General features: G+C 38.9%; 1 protein-coding gene across 1 annotated transcript; it reads left to right on the top strand.

Moving 5' to 3' along the window:
- Positions 1-338: 338 nt before the first annotated feature.
- Positions 339-7,430, top strand: LOC147759431 (uncharacterized). The gene is made up of 5 exons (XM_086997451.1): positions 339-974; positions 4,753-5,043; positions 5,804-6,175; positions 6,503-6,805; positions 7,015-7,430. Exons 1-5 carry the CDS (start codon positions 416-418, stop codon positions 7,428-7,430), a joined length of 1,941 nt encoding a protein of 646 aa, XP_086853577.1. The 5' UTR covers positions 339-415.
- The last annotated feature ends 6,969 nt before the right edge of the window (positions 7,431-14,399 follow it).

Here is a 14,399-nt window from a genome sequence, read left to right as displayed (position 1 = left end):
AAAAACCATTTTCCACTACTTAGATTTTTCTAGATTTTTAATATGTTAAAATTGGGATATTTAGCTTTCTAAAAAACATCATTACAATTTTTTGTAATTTGTCCTGGGTTAGGCCATTTTTTTCGCTCAGTATACTAGTCTATTTGGCAGGTTTACTGCCCTGTATCAAAACCTTATCGCAGCAAAGTTTGCATTTAATCATAACCATGTAGGTTGCTAAAGCGATAACCCCTACCGGAAAACAGGTTGGCTATCTAGAAGTGTCGTCCTTAATCGAGGACGACACTTCTAGATAAAGGACGAATGTCTGTTTGATAGGGTGTGCGTGCATTGATAGGTCGATGCGGCAGCCATTTTTAATTGTTTCAGTCAGGACTTTGATCTATCTTACATAGTCAGGGTTCATGCTGTAATAATGGAAGTTACAAACGGCACGACTGTGTCCGTGAACCCTTTTAATGCATTGGTGTCGTGGGAATCTATAAGGTATATTCTCTCTTACGTATTACCAAAAGCATGGACATTTTTATGTTGGATGGTCCCTGTAATTGCTGACGTATTGGCTTGGATATTTGCGAAGAAAAGTGTGTTTCTTGAATTCATGAAATGGATTTGCCGTGTACGCGTAGCCAAAGCCCCCCAATTACAATCAATAACTGAAATTGCCGAATCAAACGTAGCCGTTCTGAAGTGCGAGTTTTCGGAGCAACATTCATGTCTGTCGCGCATTTTCCCACTCATTAAGGAGGACGCCGTGGTTTACTTGACAAATCATGATATACAAAAAAGGGGAGATTGGAAGCTGGAAGGAACAAATTACAATTGTCATTTACATTTTGACCATCTTGAGGAACTTCCAAAAAGGAACACTACAATCAGAGTCCGAGCAAAATATGGGAACTTACTGTTTGGCAGTAGCGAAGAAGCCCTGGTGTTTAGTCCACAGAGTAACGAGATACAGCATTGCTTCATGTGTAAGTTACATTCTATACAGTAGATGCCTTCACGTTGGCATATTTGATGGTGTGTCTATTACATATGTTGTTTTACTCATTGCTTTTGATATGGCATAAAATTAAATATATTTAGTATAAGAATGCATTCAGAACAGAGAATCCGAGGACTAACTAATCCGCCACTTAATTCCCTGATGGTCCCAACAGGAGCCATTACACGGATTAAATCTCGGTTCCGAGATTAAATTGCTAGGCCCCTGAAAGGAGGCGACCTTACCATCAGGACATTAGTCGGCATTGCTTTTAAGTGGGTCGGTCATATTTGAACTGCGGATCTGTTATTCCGAGGATCAGCTTGTTCTGAACGCACTCAACAGCACGCTGCGGGTCCATCAACTGATGTCGCTAGATTAAAGGCGGGTAATGACAAAACGGATAAAGTCACAAAAATAACGCCCCTGTTCTTCTTGCTGTTTTAAAAAGTAAAACATACTTCCCAAAAATCCTATAAGCGCAGTGTCCAGCACTAGCGGCATTTTGGGGAGAAAAATACCGTTTTCGGTTTTGAGATTTTCTCTAAAACCAAAACAGCTATCAAAATGATAAAAAAGACATCTTAAAGCTGAATGAAATCACTACAACAGAATACCACGAAATTATCTAAAACTGATTTTATAGTCTTTTATATTAAATAAAAGTTGATGACTTTCAAACTAACAGTTTCCTCTAAAATCTATGATGGCGCCCTATAGTGTTTATCTTTCTTTACATGTAGACTAGTTTTTGTAGTGATCTGTTCAATTGTCTTAAAAGATATACTTGACACCGATCAATCTATCTCGTCAATCTTGAAAACTATTCACACATCAAAAGCGTTTACGAGCAGGCTAACAGAGCTTACATAAAACGAAGCATGACATCACTGAATTGCTCACCTTAAAATCTCGAGATACTCACTTGAGCAAATTATGTTTAATGAGATTGAATAACATACCCATAGATAAAACTACATTTTACCTAACAACCGTGTCAATTAAAATTACCGAATTAATCTTTGAGGTTATGTTATGTCAAATGGACAGGCTTGTCCATGCCCTCACAAGTTCACATCTTGACTACGAAAAAAACAGTCTACTGTATGGTCTTCCTACCTATCAAATTGAAAAACTGCAATCTGTCCAAAATGCTGCAGTACGACTACTGACCAAATCCCCTCTCAGATGAAACATTTCATCTATCTTATTCGAACTACATTGGCTTACAGTACGACAGAGAATTGTTTTTAAATAACTGCTGTTTGTTTTTAAATTCACCAGAGGTGAATGCCTTTCATATTTTAACTCTATGCTCAATCCAAGTTCGTCCAATCTCACCAGGTCCAGCAGATCCACCTCTACTCTTTCCATTACCAGGAATGACAACAAAAAACATTCAAAACCCACGGCCATTGCCATATCACACCTGTTATCAAAATTACCCCTAGGTTTTTAACCTCTATCGTGACTATGCTGTTTCCAATTTCTAATGTTTCTAATTTTTCTGCATCTTTAGAAAAACGAGAGGTAAAGTGAACTACATATGTTTTGCAAGAATGTATACTAAATGTGATGAATTCGCCAAACATTTATATGGTGAAGTTTTACACTGATAAGATAACAATATTACCTTTCCAAGAAGACGAAAAAAAATTTAGGTAAGGTGATCACAAATCTGACAGTAATATGATTATGAGATAATAATTTTTCAAGACGACTGATTGACATTAATTATTATTCAATACTCAGTTGGAAAAGCGCTTCTGACAGGTAGATAAGATCCAATCTGACCAGTTCTCAAGGCCATTGATTGACAGCCTAAGGCAATTGCTTACCAGTCTCCACTGCTTGTGATTTTCAATTCAGAAAAGAGGCTGCCAGAATATCATCTTTGTCATGGCATAAGATCACTGATAAGTACGTTCCCCGGTGTAACAAGTCTACTAGTATTATCCTTTATTAAGAATTTCATGTCAGCTTGACATTAACTATCTAAAACTCGTCAGAATATTAAAAAAGATATATCATCGCACAACGATCGAGGTTCGTTGCGATTTACAGTAGTTGTTAGTTGCAATGTACTTCCTGGTTTTCCCAAAGTCCTTTAAGGACACTCAAACATCGTTATAATTGCAGCACTTACCGTAATACAAAACAATACTTGGATATAGGCATATCAGATTGCACATATGTAAAAATTGCACTTCCGACACAATCCTGTTTCCTCCAATTCTCTTTATTAAAATACAAATGCCAACCAATACATACCCCTGTAATAATGACCTTGTCTTAAAAGTGCTCATATTATAAAACAGTAAGGATGAGTCAAACTTCTTCATCTAAAATGCAAAAGACCCTTTATTTTTTTTAGTAGAATACAACGCGATTCTAATATGCAGGGTGTCGTTTTCATCATCATCATCATTTAGAGCCTATAGTGTTCCACTGTTGGACAAAGGCCTCAGCATGCTTTTTCCATTGTTTCATATCCCGAGCCTCAGATTTCCAGTTTGGCCAAGGTTTCTTCTTCCAAGACTTCCAGTAGTCATCTAATTCATCCCTCCATCGTTTGACCGGCCATCCTCTTTTCCTTTGTCCATACCTTGGGGTCCATTCTGTAAGCCTGATTGTCCACCTATTGTCCTTCATTCTTTTGACATGTCCTGCCCACCTCCATTTCATTTCTTTAACTGTGAGCAGTACGTCCTTAACTTTGGTCTGTTCACGTAACCATACATTCGTTTTCCGCTCTCTTGGACTGATGTCCAACATAATTCTTTACATCTTTCCCTGGGCTACTTGTAGCTTGTGTTCCATGGAGGCATTCAGTGCCCAGGTCTCTGAACCATAGGTGATTGCCGGCAGCACACAAGCATTGAACACTTTCTTTTTCAGGCAGGTAGGAAGGTTGCTCTTGAAGATGTCATTGTGCTTCCCACATGCTGCTCATCCTGCTTTTATCCTTCGTTGGATTTCTTTCTCCAGTGTTCGATCACTAAGGCTGAACCGTTGCCCAAGGAAAAAATACTCTTCTACTGCTTCTATCTCTTTGGTGTTGACCTTCACTGTGCAAGGGGTGGTTAGTGGTCCAAACATCACCTTTGTCTTGCTGGTGTTCATCTTTAGCCCACTTTTTGCGCTTTCATCTGCTAATGCCTGTAGCATTTCTTCGAGGTCTTTTGCATCATCTGCTACTATTATGATGTCGTCTGCAAACCTAAGGTGATTGAGCCTGGTACCGTCTATGTTTATGCCCTTGTCCTGCCAGTCTAGATCCCTGAATATACGTTCCAATGCTGCTGTGAACAGTTTAGGAGAGATTGTATCTCCTTGGCGTACACCTTTCTTGATCCTGACCTTATTGGTGGTCTTGTGTAGTTTGACTGTTACAGAGCTATCGGTGTATATGTCTCTGAGGACGTCTACGTATCCATCTTCGGTCCCTAGATCTTGCAGGGATGCTAGTATATACTGGGTTTCTACTGATTCGAAGGCTTTTTCATAATCAACGAATGCTACACATAGTGGAATGTTATACTCAAGACATTTCTCTTTGAGCCGGTTGACAGTGTACATATGATCAGTAGTGGTGCACTGGCCTCTGAAACCTGCTTGTTCCTTTGACTGCGCTTCATCTAGTAGTCTTGTTAGCCTTTCGGTCAATATTTTGGTGTAAATTTGTCGTTTTATTTGGTCAATATAACATTTTACATTAATGTGACCTGATATCTCACATAATGATGCTTCAACATACCTTCCAGGTAATATGCCGCCACCGGAGGTCGTGGTGACTGTAGAACAGGGATTTAGAGTAATTAAATGGAAGATTCCTAGAGAAGTGGAGAGACTCGTATACACAAGGGTGACAAGGTGCATGGATAAAAGCAATCAGAAGCAGACAGAGAAAATCATACTAAAAAGACCGCCCAACACGAATGCAAATCCTTCTTTTACTGACACAGCTTGGATTTCGCAAGGCGAGGTTGTATCATACAAAGTAGGATTATATCTTGACGAAAAGTATAAGAACCTGCTGCGAGAAACAAGAACAGGTAGGAGATTAATAAAGGCACATTGTCATTCACTTTTTAATATAGATATGGTAGTTTTTAGAAAATAGTTATATTACTGAAATATATGTACATCTGTAACCATTGGAAGTGGTTTTATTTTAAACTGGAAAAAATATATAAAAGCTTTGCTTCTTACATTGATGCTATTTTTAACGGAATTCTCTTTGAGCGCATTCTCAACGAATTAAGCCAGGCTTTACAAAGCCGGTGACCTAAAAATGGCGGACGTACATGAAAGAAAAACCGCCTAATCTTTTAATAGTCTCTCCGCCTCCCCACACGTCGTCCCTGCGGGGTACAGTAATTAAATCGCGTCTCCGTTCGCCATGCGGAAGCTACCTGAGAAATATTAAGTGCGCATGCTCATCAGTTAAACTCGTGGTGAAGAAAGCATGGCGGCTGAAGGCGATCGAAGGAAAAAAGCTCTTCTGTTCTATTATCTTTGAAAACAGAGACGAAAAAGGAATAATTTGGCCCGTAGAGCAGCAATGAATCGACTATCTACGGAGATAATATCACCAGAGATATTCACGGAAATATTAATGTTCGGAGCCGAGATTTAATTACTGTACCCCGCAGGGACGACGTGTGGGGAGGCGTGTGAGAGGCGGAGAGACTATTAAAAGATTAGGCGGTTTTTCTTTCATGTACGTCCGCCATTTTTAGGTCACCGGCTTTGTAAAGCCTGGCTTAATTCGTTGAGAATGCGCTCTTTGTGCAAATATAATGTTTTAAATAGGGGTCGCTGCTGACGTCCACGCTCGTCTAGAACCTGAAACGCATTTCAGCAATGGAAATAAACCAAAGGTCGCTGCTTTTCTTGATAAGCAGGCAAATAAACATCCCATGAGGTTGAGACCTATAAACAACGACGGTAGATCTGTTCGTGAGTTCAGGGACTGTGAGATTGTAATGAGCGTGGTCTGCCAGTCCTACGGGACGTTTACAGAGTTACGAGAAATGTGCTCAGATGGGACCGTGTCAGAGATCCTGTCAACCATCGTAACGACCGAGGGCGCTTTGAAATCCTTAAACTTACCCGATTTGAAACTGGACGTCTACATGAAGTACAGTTCCTACCTAGAGGCTCGCAAGAACTTTGCCCGAGCAGGTTAATATAAAATCATACTCAGTTATGTAATAATTGGAATGATTTAAATTTTATCAATCTAACTGTGCTCGTGTATGTGGTATGTGGGGGTTTGGGGTTAGGGGGTGGCCGGCTGATGTATGCACTAGCTAGAGTAGCACGTCTTTGGCAGGTGCCTTCAAAACATGCAAGAAAATACAATGGGCGTTATTTGTACTTTGTTCGACACCCAGGCATAGTTAAATGTGTATAAATTTCACCCTTGTGGTTCGTAGATTTTTTAGGTTGTATTTAAAATATAGGTTAGTAAATACACTTTATTTATCTCAATATATTTTTGTCGTTTAGCCCGTGGAATCATGCCTCAACTGGAAGTGAAGCGACATAAAATTGTTGCGGGCACAGTGGTTGAGTGGAGTTTTGCAACACAAGCTCCATATTTGCAGTGGCGTCACTTACATTGCAAAGTTCAGCGATGCATGCCTGATGAACTTATAAGGGGCCAATGGATCGATATTGTGTCTTACGAACCGGGAGAAATAGATGACAGAGACACCCAAATATATTTTGATCATAGTCGAAGTCAATGCTGCTCCTACAGGATTGGAGTTTCCTTTGACGGAAAAATGTGGGATTTCAGCAATTTCACAGGTGACGTTTGTGAATTATGTAGTGTATTTAAGTTGGCGTGGACTGACATTTTGGTACTGAAATGATAGGTGTAAATGACAGAGAGAGGGAGAGATAATGTGACCACAATTTCACAAAACGGCTACTTTTATAAGATACATTTGTTAAAAAAGACTTTATAATGCAGTGCAACGATAGGAAAGAGGTACACATGCTTCCTTGTCTTCCAGGTGAAGAAGTGGAGGTCCAAGTCAGTATGTCGGGTTCAGAAGCAAATGTCGACTACCTGAAACCAGTGCTAAACGACATAATCGACATATCCAGATTAGAAAAACGGAACCTCTGCAGCAGAGATGATAACATATCCACTGCCATTGACTGCCTTGAGGATGGTACACGATATGTTGCAGATGTTCGCATTGAAAACAGCAACATTACCCTCACAGTCGTTTGTGATTCAGAGAAGTCAGTGGAAGAAGTTGTAGATCTCTGCTGCGGAGGTTCCGTAGCCGTTAAACTATGTGGCGCATTGGAGCGTGAAGAAGATATCGGTATAATTGTGGGAGCTACATTCGGGCGTGAAGAAGATATCAGTATAACCGTGGAGGCTGTAAAGAAACCACGTAAAACACCCGGTAAAAACTAATGTGTTACAGAAGGATGCGTTAATGTTTACGGAAAATATCTAAACAAGACATGTTGCATTATAATCTTCAGCAAATTAAAGTTACTTTAATAACTTAAAAGACGAAAACTTTAACTGGATTTTACCAAAGTATGCATTTCTTAAAGTCGTTCTTTCTCTCTTTCATACATATGCCAGCAGCTTGAATCAGTAATCAATTACAATTTATTTACTTCGCAGAATTTATTCGTGATGTGATAATTAAGACCATACCAGACTTCCGCCTACACGAGGCACTTCATTTGGAGACCGGTGTTCCAAAGAAAATCGGCAAAATTAAAAGAGGTAATGCTTTTTCTGTAATAGATAACTAACTTATTTTAAATTCTACATCTGGTCTGAGTAAGTTATTGAAAATAAGTGCCATATACAAGAACATTTAATTGGTGCCCGTTTCAGTACAAAACATGAACTTAGATAAATAGATAACAAATTGAAACCTGCCAAAATATCCCATTGGGAATTGGAGAAAGGAATGACAGTGATACTTACAGCTATTTTTATCGAAGTCTTAATCTACACTACTCCTACGTGTACAGGATTGGAGCTTTCTTTACCGGAAAAAGGTAGGATTTCTGCAATTCCACAGGTGACGTATGTAGTGTGTTTCACTTAGTTTGGGCTCAGACTTTCAAACTAACATCAATACTGTAATTGACAAAAAAGAAAGAGAAAGAAGAAAGAAAGAAAAGAAAAAAAGAAAGAAAGAGAAAAAAAGAAGAGAGATGAGTCACCAAAATGGCAATTATGGCTATAAAATAAGAAACGTTTAAAAAACAGACTTTGCAACGCACCACAACCATGGGGAAAGAAGTACACGTGCTTTTTATCTTCCAGATAAAGAAATGGAGGTCCAGGCCAGCATGTCGAGATCGAAATTTGGTGTCGATCTCCTATCACCAGTGTTCAGCGACAAAAGCGGCATATCCAGAGAAAAAACACCGAAAATCTGTCGCATAGGTGCTAAATATATATCACCTTTTACTGCCTTGCGTGTTTGTGTGAATGTGTGTGTGTATGTGCTATGACATTTTAATCTAGTCCATATGTTTGGTTTATAAATAATACGATTAGATATATTGGTAAAAACAGACATTGCTGAGCACTGCAACCATGACAAAGAAGTGCACGTGCTTTTTGTCTTCCAGATCAAGCAATGCAGGCCAATGCCAGCATGTCGAGATCAAAACCCGATGTCGTTCCTGACATTACTGATGATGAGCAATGCTCTTTGGAACCTAGTGATAAAATAATGGTTGATTGGCCGCTTACGATTTAATCCTGTTACTTGACAGCGAGGATAAAGACTTAGTTGAAAAGCAAATAAAACCAGTATTAGAGACATATGGACTTCGCTGCCTTCTGCGAACAGAGTTAGATAAAGATAGAGAGCTCGGAGAAGCTTGCCAAAAGCTCGTAATTGTTTACTCAGACCATGCTTCCGGAAACAAAAGCTGGAAACATTTTTTAATGGAAGCCTTGGAGACTAAGCGACGGTTTCATTTTCTTTTGGTCGATGTAGAACCCTTGCGAGCTCCTCTTGTTGTCATGGAATTCGAATACATCACAACAACACGTTCTTGTTGGAGGGAGTGTTTAGTCCATTTTGCTGCAACAGGTAACCGAATAAATAATAAATGCAGTTACTGAAGTAAGGTTTCAAACTCGTATTTACATGGTATACTTTTATGGAAGGCTTGTCAAAAAGGCTCTGATATTTTTCATGGTGATGAAATATATAAACAAAACCAAGGTGCTGAAGGAGATGTTGACACAAGAAAAATATTGAGAAAGCGAATTAAGCATTTAATTTGAATATGCTTGTATGTGTGCCATTATCGGAGCACTAACAGATCACAATAACGATAAAAAGGTGTAAACATATATTTCTTTCCTGCCCTTACACTGAAGTCATGAACATGTTTCGTGATCCAGTGGCTATATGAGTAGCTACAAAAAAGCAAAAAGTAATATTTTAAACAAAATGAACGACATATCATCATCAGTTTTGTTTTAATTAACCCACGTAGATTCTCAAATTCCCTATCTAAATTTTGTTGTGTTCCACTACAGTAAAATAACGTGAATATCTTTGCTAATATACTATATAAGTGTGGCTGTAATAAATTTTATGAATATTGACTAAAATAATATGGTCATGGACTAACAGCAGGAAAACACTCTTTTTCGGTATTTGGATGATAATAAAGGGTTACAATAACCTTAACCACAACATTAAATGCTTACAGGTTGTTTATGTTCGGGAAACAGTCCCATAGCGACCCAAAGATAAACATTGTATGTATTGAATTAATAATGAACTTATCACTATTTGATTTCTGTTTGAATTGTACTTTTTAGGAACCAAAACATCACTGAGATGGAAAAAAATCTTTGACATTTGGATATATCACGACCTTCTGCTAGTATTGCATGAGCTTCTCGATTACATGCTGGCTGAAGAACCAAGACAACGGTTTAGGTAAAGTACACAATCTTACAGTTGTATGGTTGGTAGCATAACAAAAACAATTAAGGGAAAATACTGCGTTCACATAGCACAATAATAAACCCCCTTAAATGTTTTGAGCATGTTCAAACATAGTTTCGTTCGCTGCTTAAATGTTCAATTTCATACGCTGGAAAAAAGGTGATTCCATACACTCAAAGTTGTGGATATAATCGATTTCATATATGGTTCCCATACATACCTTTTAACGAAAGGCGTGACGGGGCTTAACGATTTGCTTGTTTTGTATTTACTGAACGAAGCGAGTCAACATATCGTATCCTTAAAGTTCGTAGGGATCATTGTGAAAGAAAACCTCCGCGATGCGATATATCGTCTATATTTCAATATCTGCGAAAAATCTTTTATCTCGTATTTTTCCAGGAAAATGGCCACCAGTTCAACACGTTTGAACAAAATCGCTCTGGTATGTAACATCGATGACGAACGCAGAGTAAAACAAATTCGTGATCAACTTGAAGAGAGGGGAGTTGAATGCAGCGACATCCATATACTTGATGAAACCAAAGATACCTTATCATTTGGGTCAGAGCAGCCATATTGTGTTGTGTTATTTCTGCCTGAGAACAGTGAACAAGTCGAACAACTGGTTGAAAGAGGTCTTAACTGCATATCTGTTGTGCTAGATAATGAATGGTCACTCTCTGTTCTGCACAAAATCAGCCTCCGGACAGAAAGCTTTCTCGTTCCGGATAAAGATTTCATCCCGTCATTAATACTAGCAGTTACAGGTAAAGCTTATTTTTCATTTGCCATGCGATGTTTTCACGGTATTTGTATACTGCCCGTAAATCCCTTTTCGAGCGCCGCGTCTGTGCGGATGCAGATGGTTGCGAAGTCGAACGGATTCACATCCTCCAAAGCCTCTAGGAGCTTGTCAAGCTTAAACTTATGACAACTTTTTGAAATCGTAAGCCCTTATGCAGTAGCATTATCGTAGATGACATTGTACAGTTCCCGCACGGGCGTTGTTTTGTGGAATTGCGATGATCATGATCATGGTTAAACCTGCTATTAGTCAGTTCCCCTTCTTTCTTTGGTGGTTTAGAAGGCGTTGCAATAGGAAAGATGTTCAAAATTTACTGTAATTCACTTGCATATATTTGAAATAATGATTTTCCTTAATCTGACCACATGGGTGGAAAAATCGTAGGGGTCAGCACCGACAATGTGCCCATCTTCAAGGAAGCCACACGGAAGGCGTTTGGCAACTGCACTAGTACTGAAAGGGCTGCGTACGATCATTTTTAAACCAAAACCCCGATATTTCTCCACGTGACCTCAAGATTATGTCAAGAAATGGCACTGCACCCGCACGTAACATTTAAACGTAGTCGACGTAGCCACTTACGATATATACATTTAAAAAATCGTACGAAAATTCGTATAAGATTTCATATATTCGTATAAGGTTTCACTGTGATTTCCACAGAAGCAAAGAAGTGCCCATTAAATGATTGAAAATACACCACCAAATGTCACCACATTTACCCACATTTAGCATTAGGGTGTGCCCAAGTTTGCGTTTCATGGCCTGTGTGTATACCGCGAACTGCAATTTTTCCTGTAGGCGATGCGGCTGAAGGGCGACTTAATCCGTCGTATGTCTTTAAAATTTCTCAGGCTCAGGTACATAGAAGCAACTTCGTGAGCAGTGCTTAACTTTTTTGAAGTAATTGTTTGTGTTGTTGTTCTGTCTATTTTTCTTCAGTAAGGCCATTGTGAGGACACCTTGCAAATTGTCATTTTAGTCCTAATATTTTGCGATAATTGGTGTTATCGGGTATTTCTAGCCTCACGAAGAATTTACGAAGCTGGCTGCTTGCCTTAGAAAGTCAGCACGCCTCCGTTAAGCACTCGCAATGCCTTTGTGAATTCGTCTTATTGCAATACGAAGACAAAGAAATGGTGCCACGGTGTCAGGCGACGGTAGTCATATTGAGTGGACAAAGTGTCTTGCATGTGCCATGGTAAATTGGACATATATAAGTTCAGCCTTAGAGCATCTTCCTCCGTCAGTCCAGGGGCCGGTTTCACAAAGCAGTAGTTAGTTAGAACAACTAACTACTGAACTACCTCGCTAACGAGCAAACTTAGCGATTTTCGAGGGGTGTTTCACGAAGCAGTAGTTAACTTATCGCTAAGTTCAGTCGTAAAGTTCGGTCGCTAGTTCTCTCGTTACTCACCGTAGTCTCGAAACCGTCTGCCGGAAGTGGAACTTTTGCGTAAAAGTGTCACGAAAGCACTTACTCTCCAATTTTTAGTGGTTGGAAATGCATAAGAACGTCTGCTTTGAGGTCGTCGTAAAGGATCTCCACCACCTTTTTGTCGCTCTTTTTGTCACAGCTAGGCGCAACCTCTCGTAAATTGCATCATCGTGTGTATATTCTAAATAGATTCTGCCTTTCATGAAAACGTCGTAGTCTACGTTGCCGTCTGGCGGTACGGTTAGCAAGAAAGGTAGCCGCCATATTGGATACAAAGACAAACGACAGACAACGGTAACTAAGCAACCTTATTATTTCACTCATTACGCATGCGTACGATGAAACTCTAGAGTTAGCGACTGGTCTGACCAGTCGTTAAATATCCAAGGTAACAACGAGACAATAACGAGCGAGAGAACTAGCGACTGCTTCGTGAAACGGCACTATAACTAGCGAGAGGCTAACTACCGATCGCTAACTAACTACTACTTTGTGAAACCGGCCCCTCAGCACCTGTGCAGAAGAGAACCATGTATCTTTACAGGTGTTCATATTTCCTGTGGGTATAAAGTGCCATAAAATTGATATACTCTTGTCACCTCCGTGTGTGGTTTGGGTAATAACTTATAATATTTTTTATATATAGGCATCATACTTGCTTTGCATGGTTTGCTTTGCATGGTTGTTGGCCAAGCTCGGTTATATTGTCCTCTGCTGTCAAATACAGGACAGCGTGACATCAACCTTAGAGACAAGTACGGTGCGTAAGGAAAGTCACAAGATATAACCAAAGCACTTACCGACATCTGTTAGTCTACTTGTAAAATATAAAGGTTGCAGAGCAGCATTGCGAGGTCACGTTTTGCCTTCCCGCGGCAATCGAGTCTTCGTGAGGCAAAGATGTCTGATGGCAGGGACGGCCATACGGAGTAAAAACCACGATGACACGATTTAACAAGATGGCATAACGATGGAAAGTTTTAAAAAATTAGGCTCTGTTCTCTTTGTCGTCAACAGAAGATACGACAAAAGTTTCACTAGATCTATTTTAATATTTTAAAATACATTTAGTTAGAAGGATATTTATCCGTAAAAAAATCCTTTATTTTTAATACCGTCTTCGTTCATGCAATTTGCATTTTATATAACTGCTTTTATGCTACATTTTATCTTTAGTATGATTTACCAGATGACCGAATTTGACTTATTTATTATCATGTACATAAATGTGGTGCTTTTCTCTAGGATTTATGCCACCAATTGTATATTTGGCGCATTTGAAGAAATACTGCAGAAAACTATTGAACAAGTTATACAATAACGGGTAAGACAACTACTTCTGTACGGCACCTTGAAAAGCATTATGTTGCTTCTTCTGTCAAAGTCAAAATACATATTTTATTTCGTACTGATAAAGACATATTATCTTCATGAATATAACGACTGCTAATTTTCAATCGTGTATATTACAAAGGTCTACTGATCTCAGATAAAAGACCAGATGTTGATCTGTTTTTTTATACATGTAGTATTGCTAACTATTGATTACTGGGGATTGGGTTATCAAAGGATGCGTATATGGAATTAAGAAAACATGTAAATGTTTCATGAAACACTAAAGCACTGTAAGCTTGAAATTAGAGAAGGATGACACCGATTTATAATTATTAAGCATTGTAAAAATCAAACCCAGCAATATACATCAGTGGGTTTTCTAGACGTGACGTACATCGCATCGCGTGATCTGTATTCGTGCTAGGCTATAGCTGATATGTTTTAAATTGTATCTGGCTTTTTGTGTGTAATTTATATCTCAGTTAAATCTAACTTAAATCGCGTTGTTAGTCAGCTAAGGTTGGAAGACACTGGGGCACTTGTCAACCAGGCCGCTTCTTTGCAAATTTACATGTAGGGCCTACCAATCTTATAATTTGAAAGCAAAGTTGGAAAAATGAATTATGTTTGTAATCCAAGGATAATGACATTATTGTTAACTTATCTATTCATTGAAGACGGTACGCAGACTTAAATGCTAGGAATGCTACTTTTTTTTTCTTTTTTTCTATATTATTTTTTCACAAAGACCGTGCCCCTACAACCGAATTTGTAATTTGACGCGTTTATTGTTCAAAAAGAAAAATGAAATGATCTTTACATGTGTGCCTTTATACGCAAACTAAAGGCACGACGTAC

Source organism: Lingula anatina, chromosome 10, assembly GCF_051362555.1.
Source record: "Lingula anatina isolate TDL-2025a chromosome 10, LinAna3.0, whole genome shotgun sequence".
In the NCBI taxonomy this organism is placed as follows: Eukaryota; Metazoa; Brachiopoda; class Lingulata; order Lingulida; family Lingulidae; genus Lingula; species Lingula anatina.
Note: the sequence above shows the minus strand (reverse complement) of the source record. Positions and strands in the feature narration are given on the sequence as shown.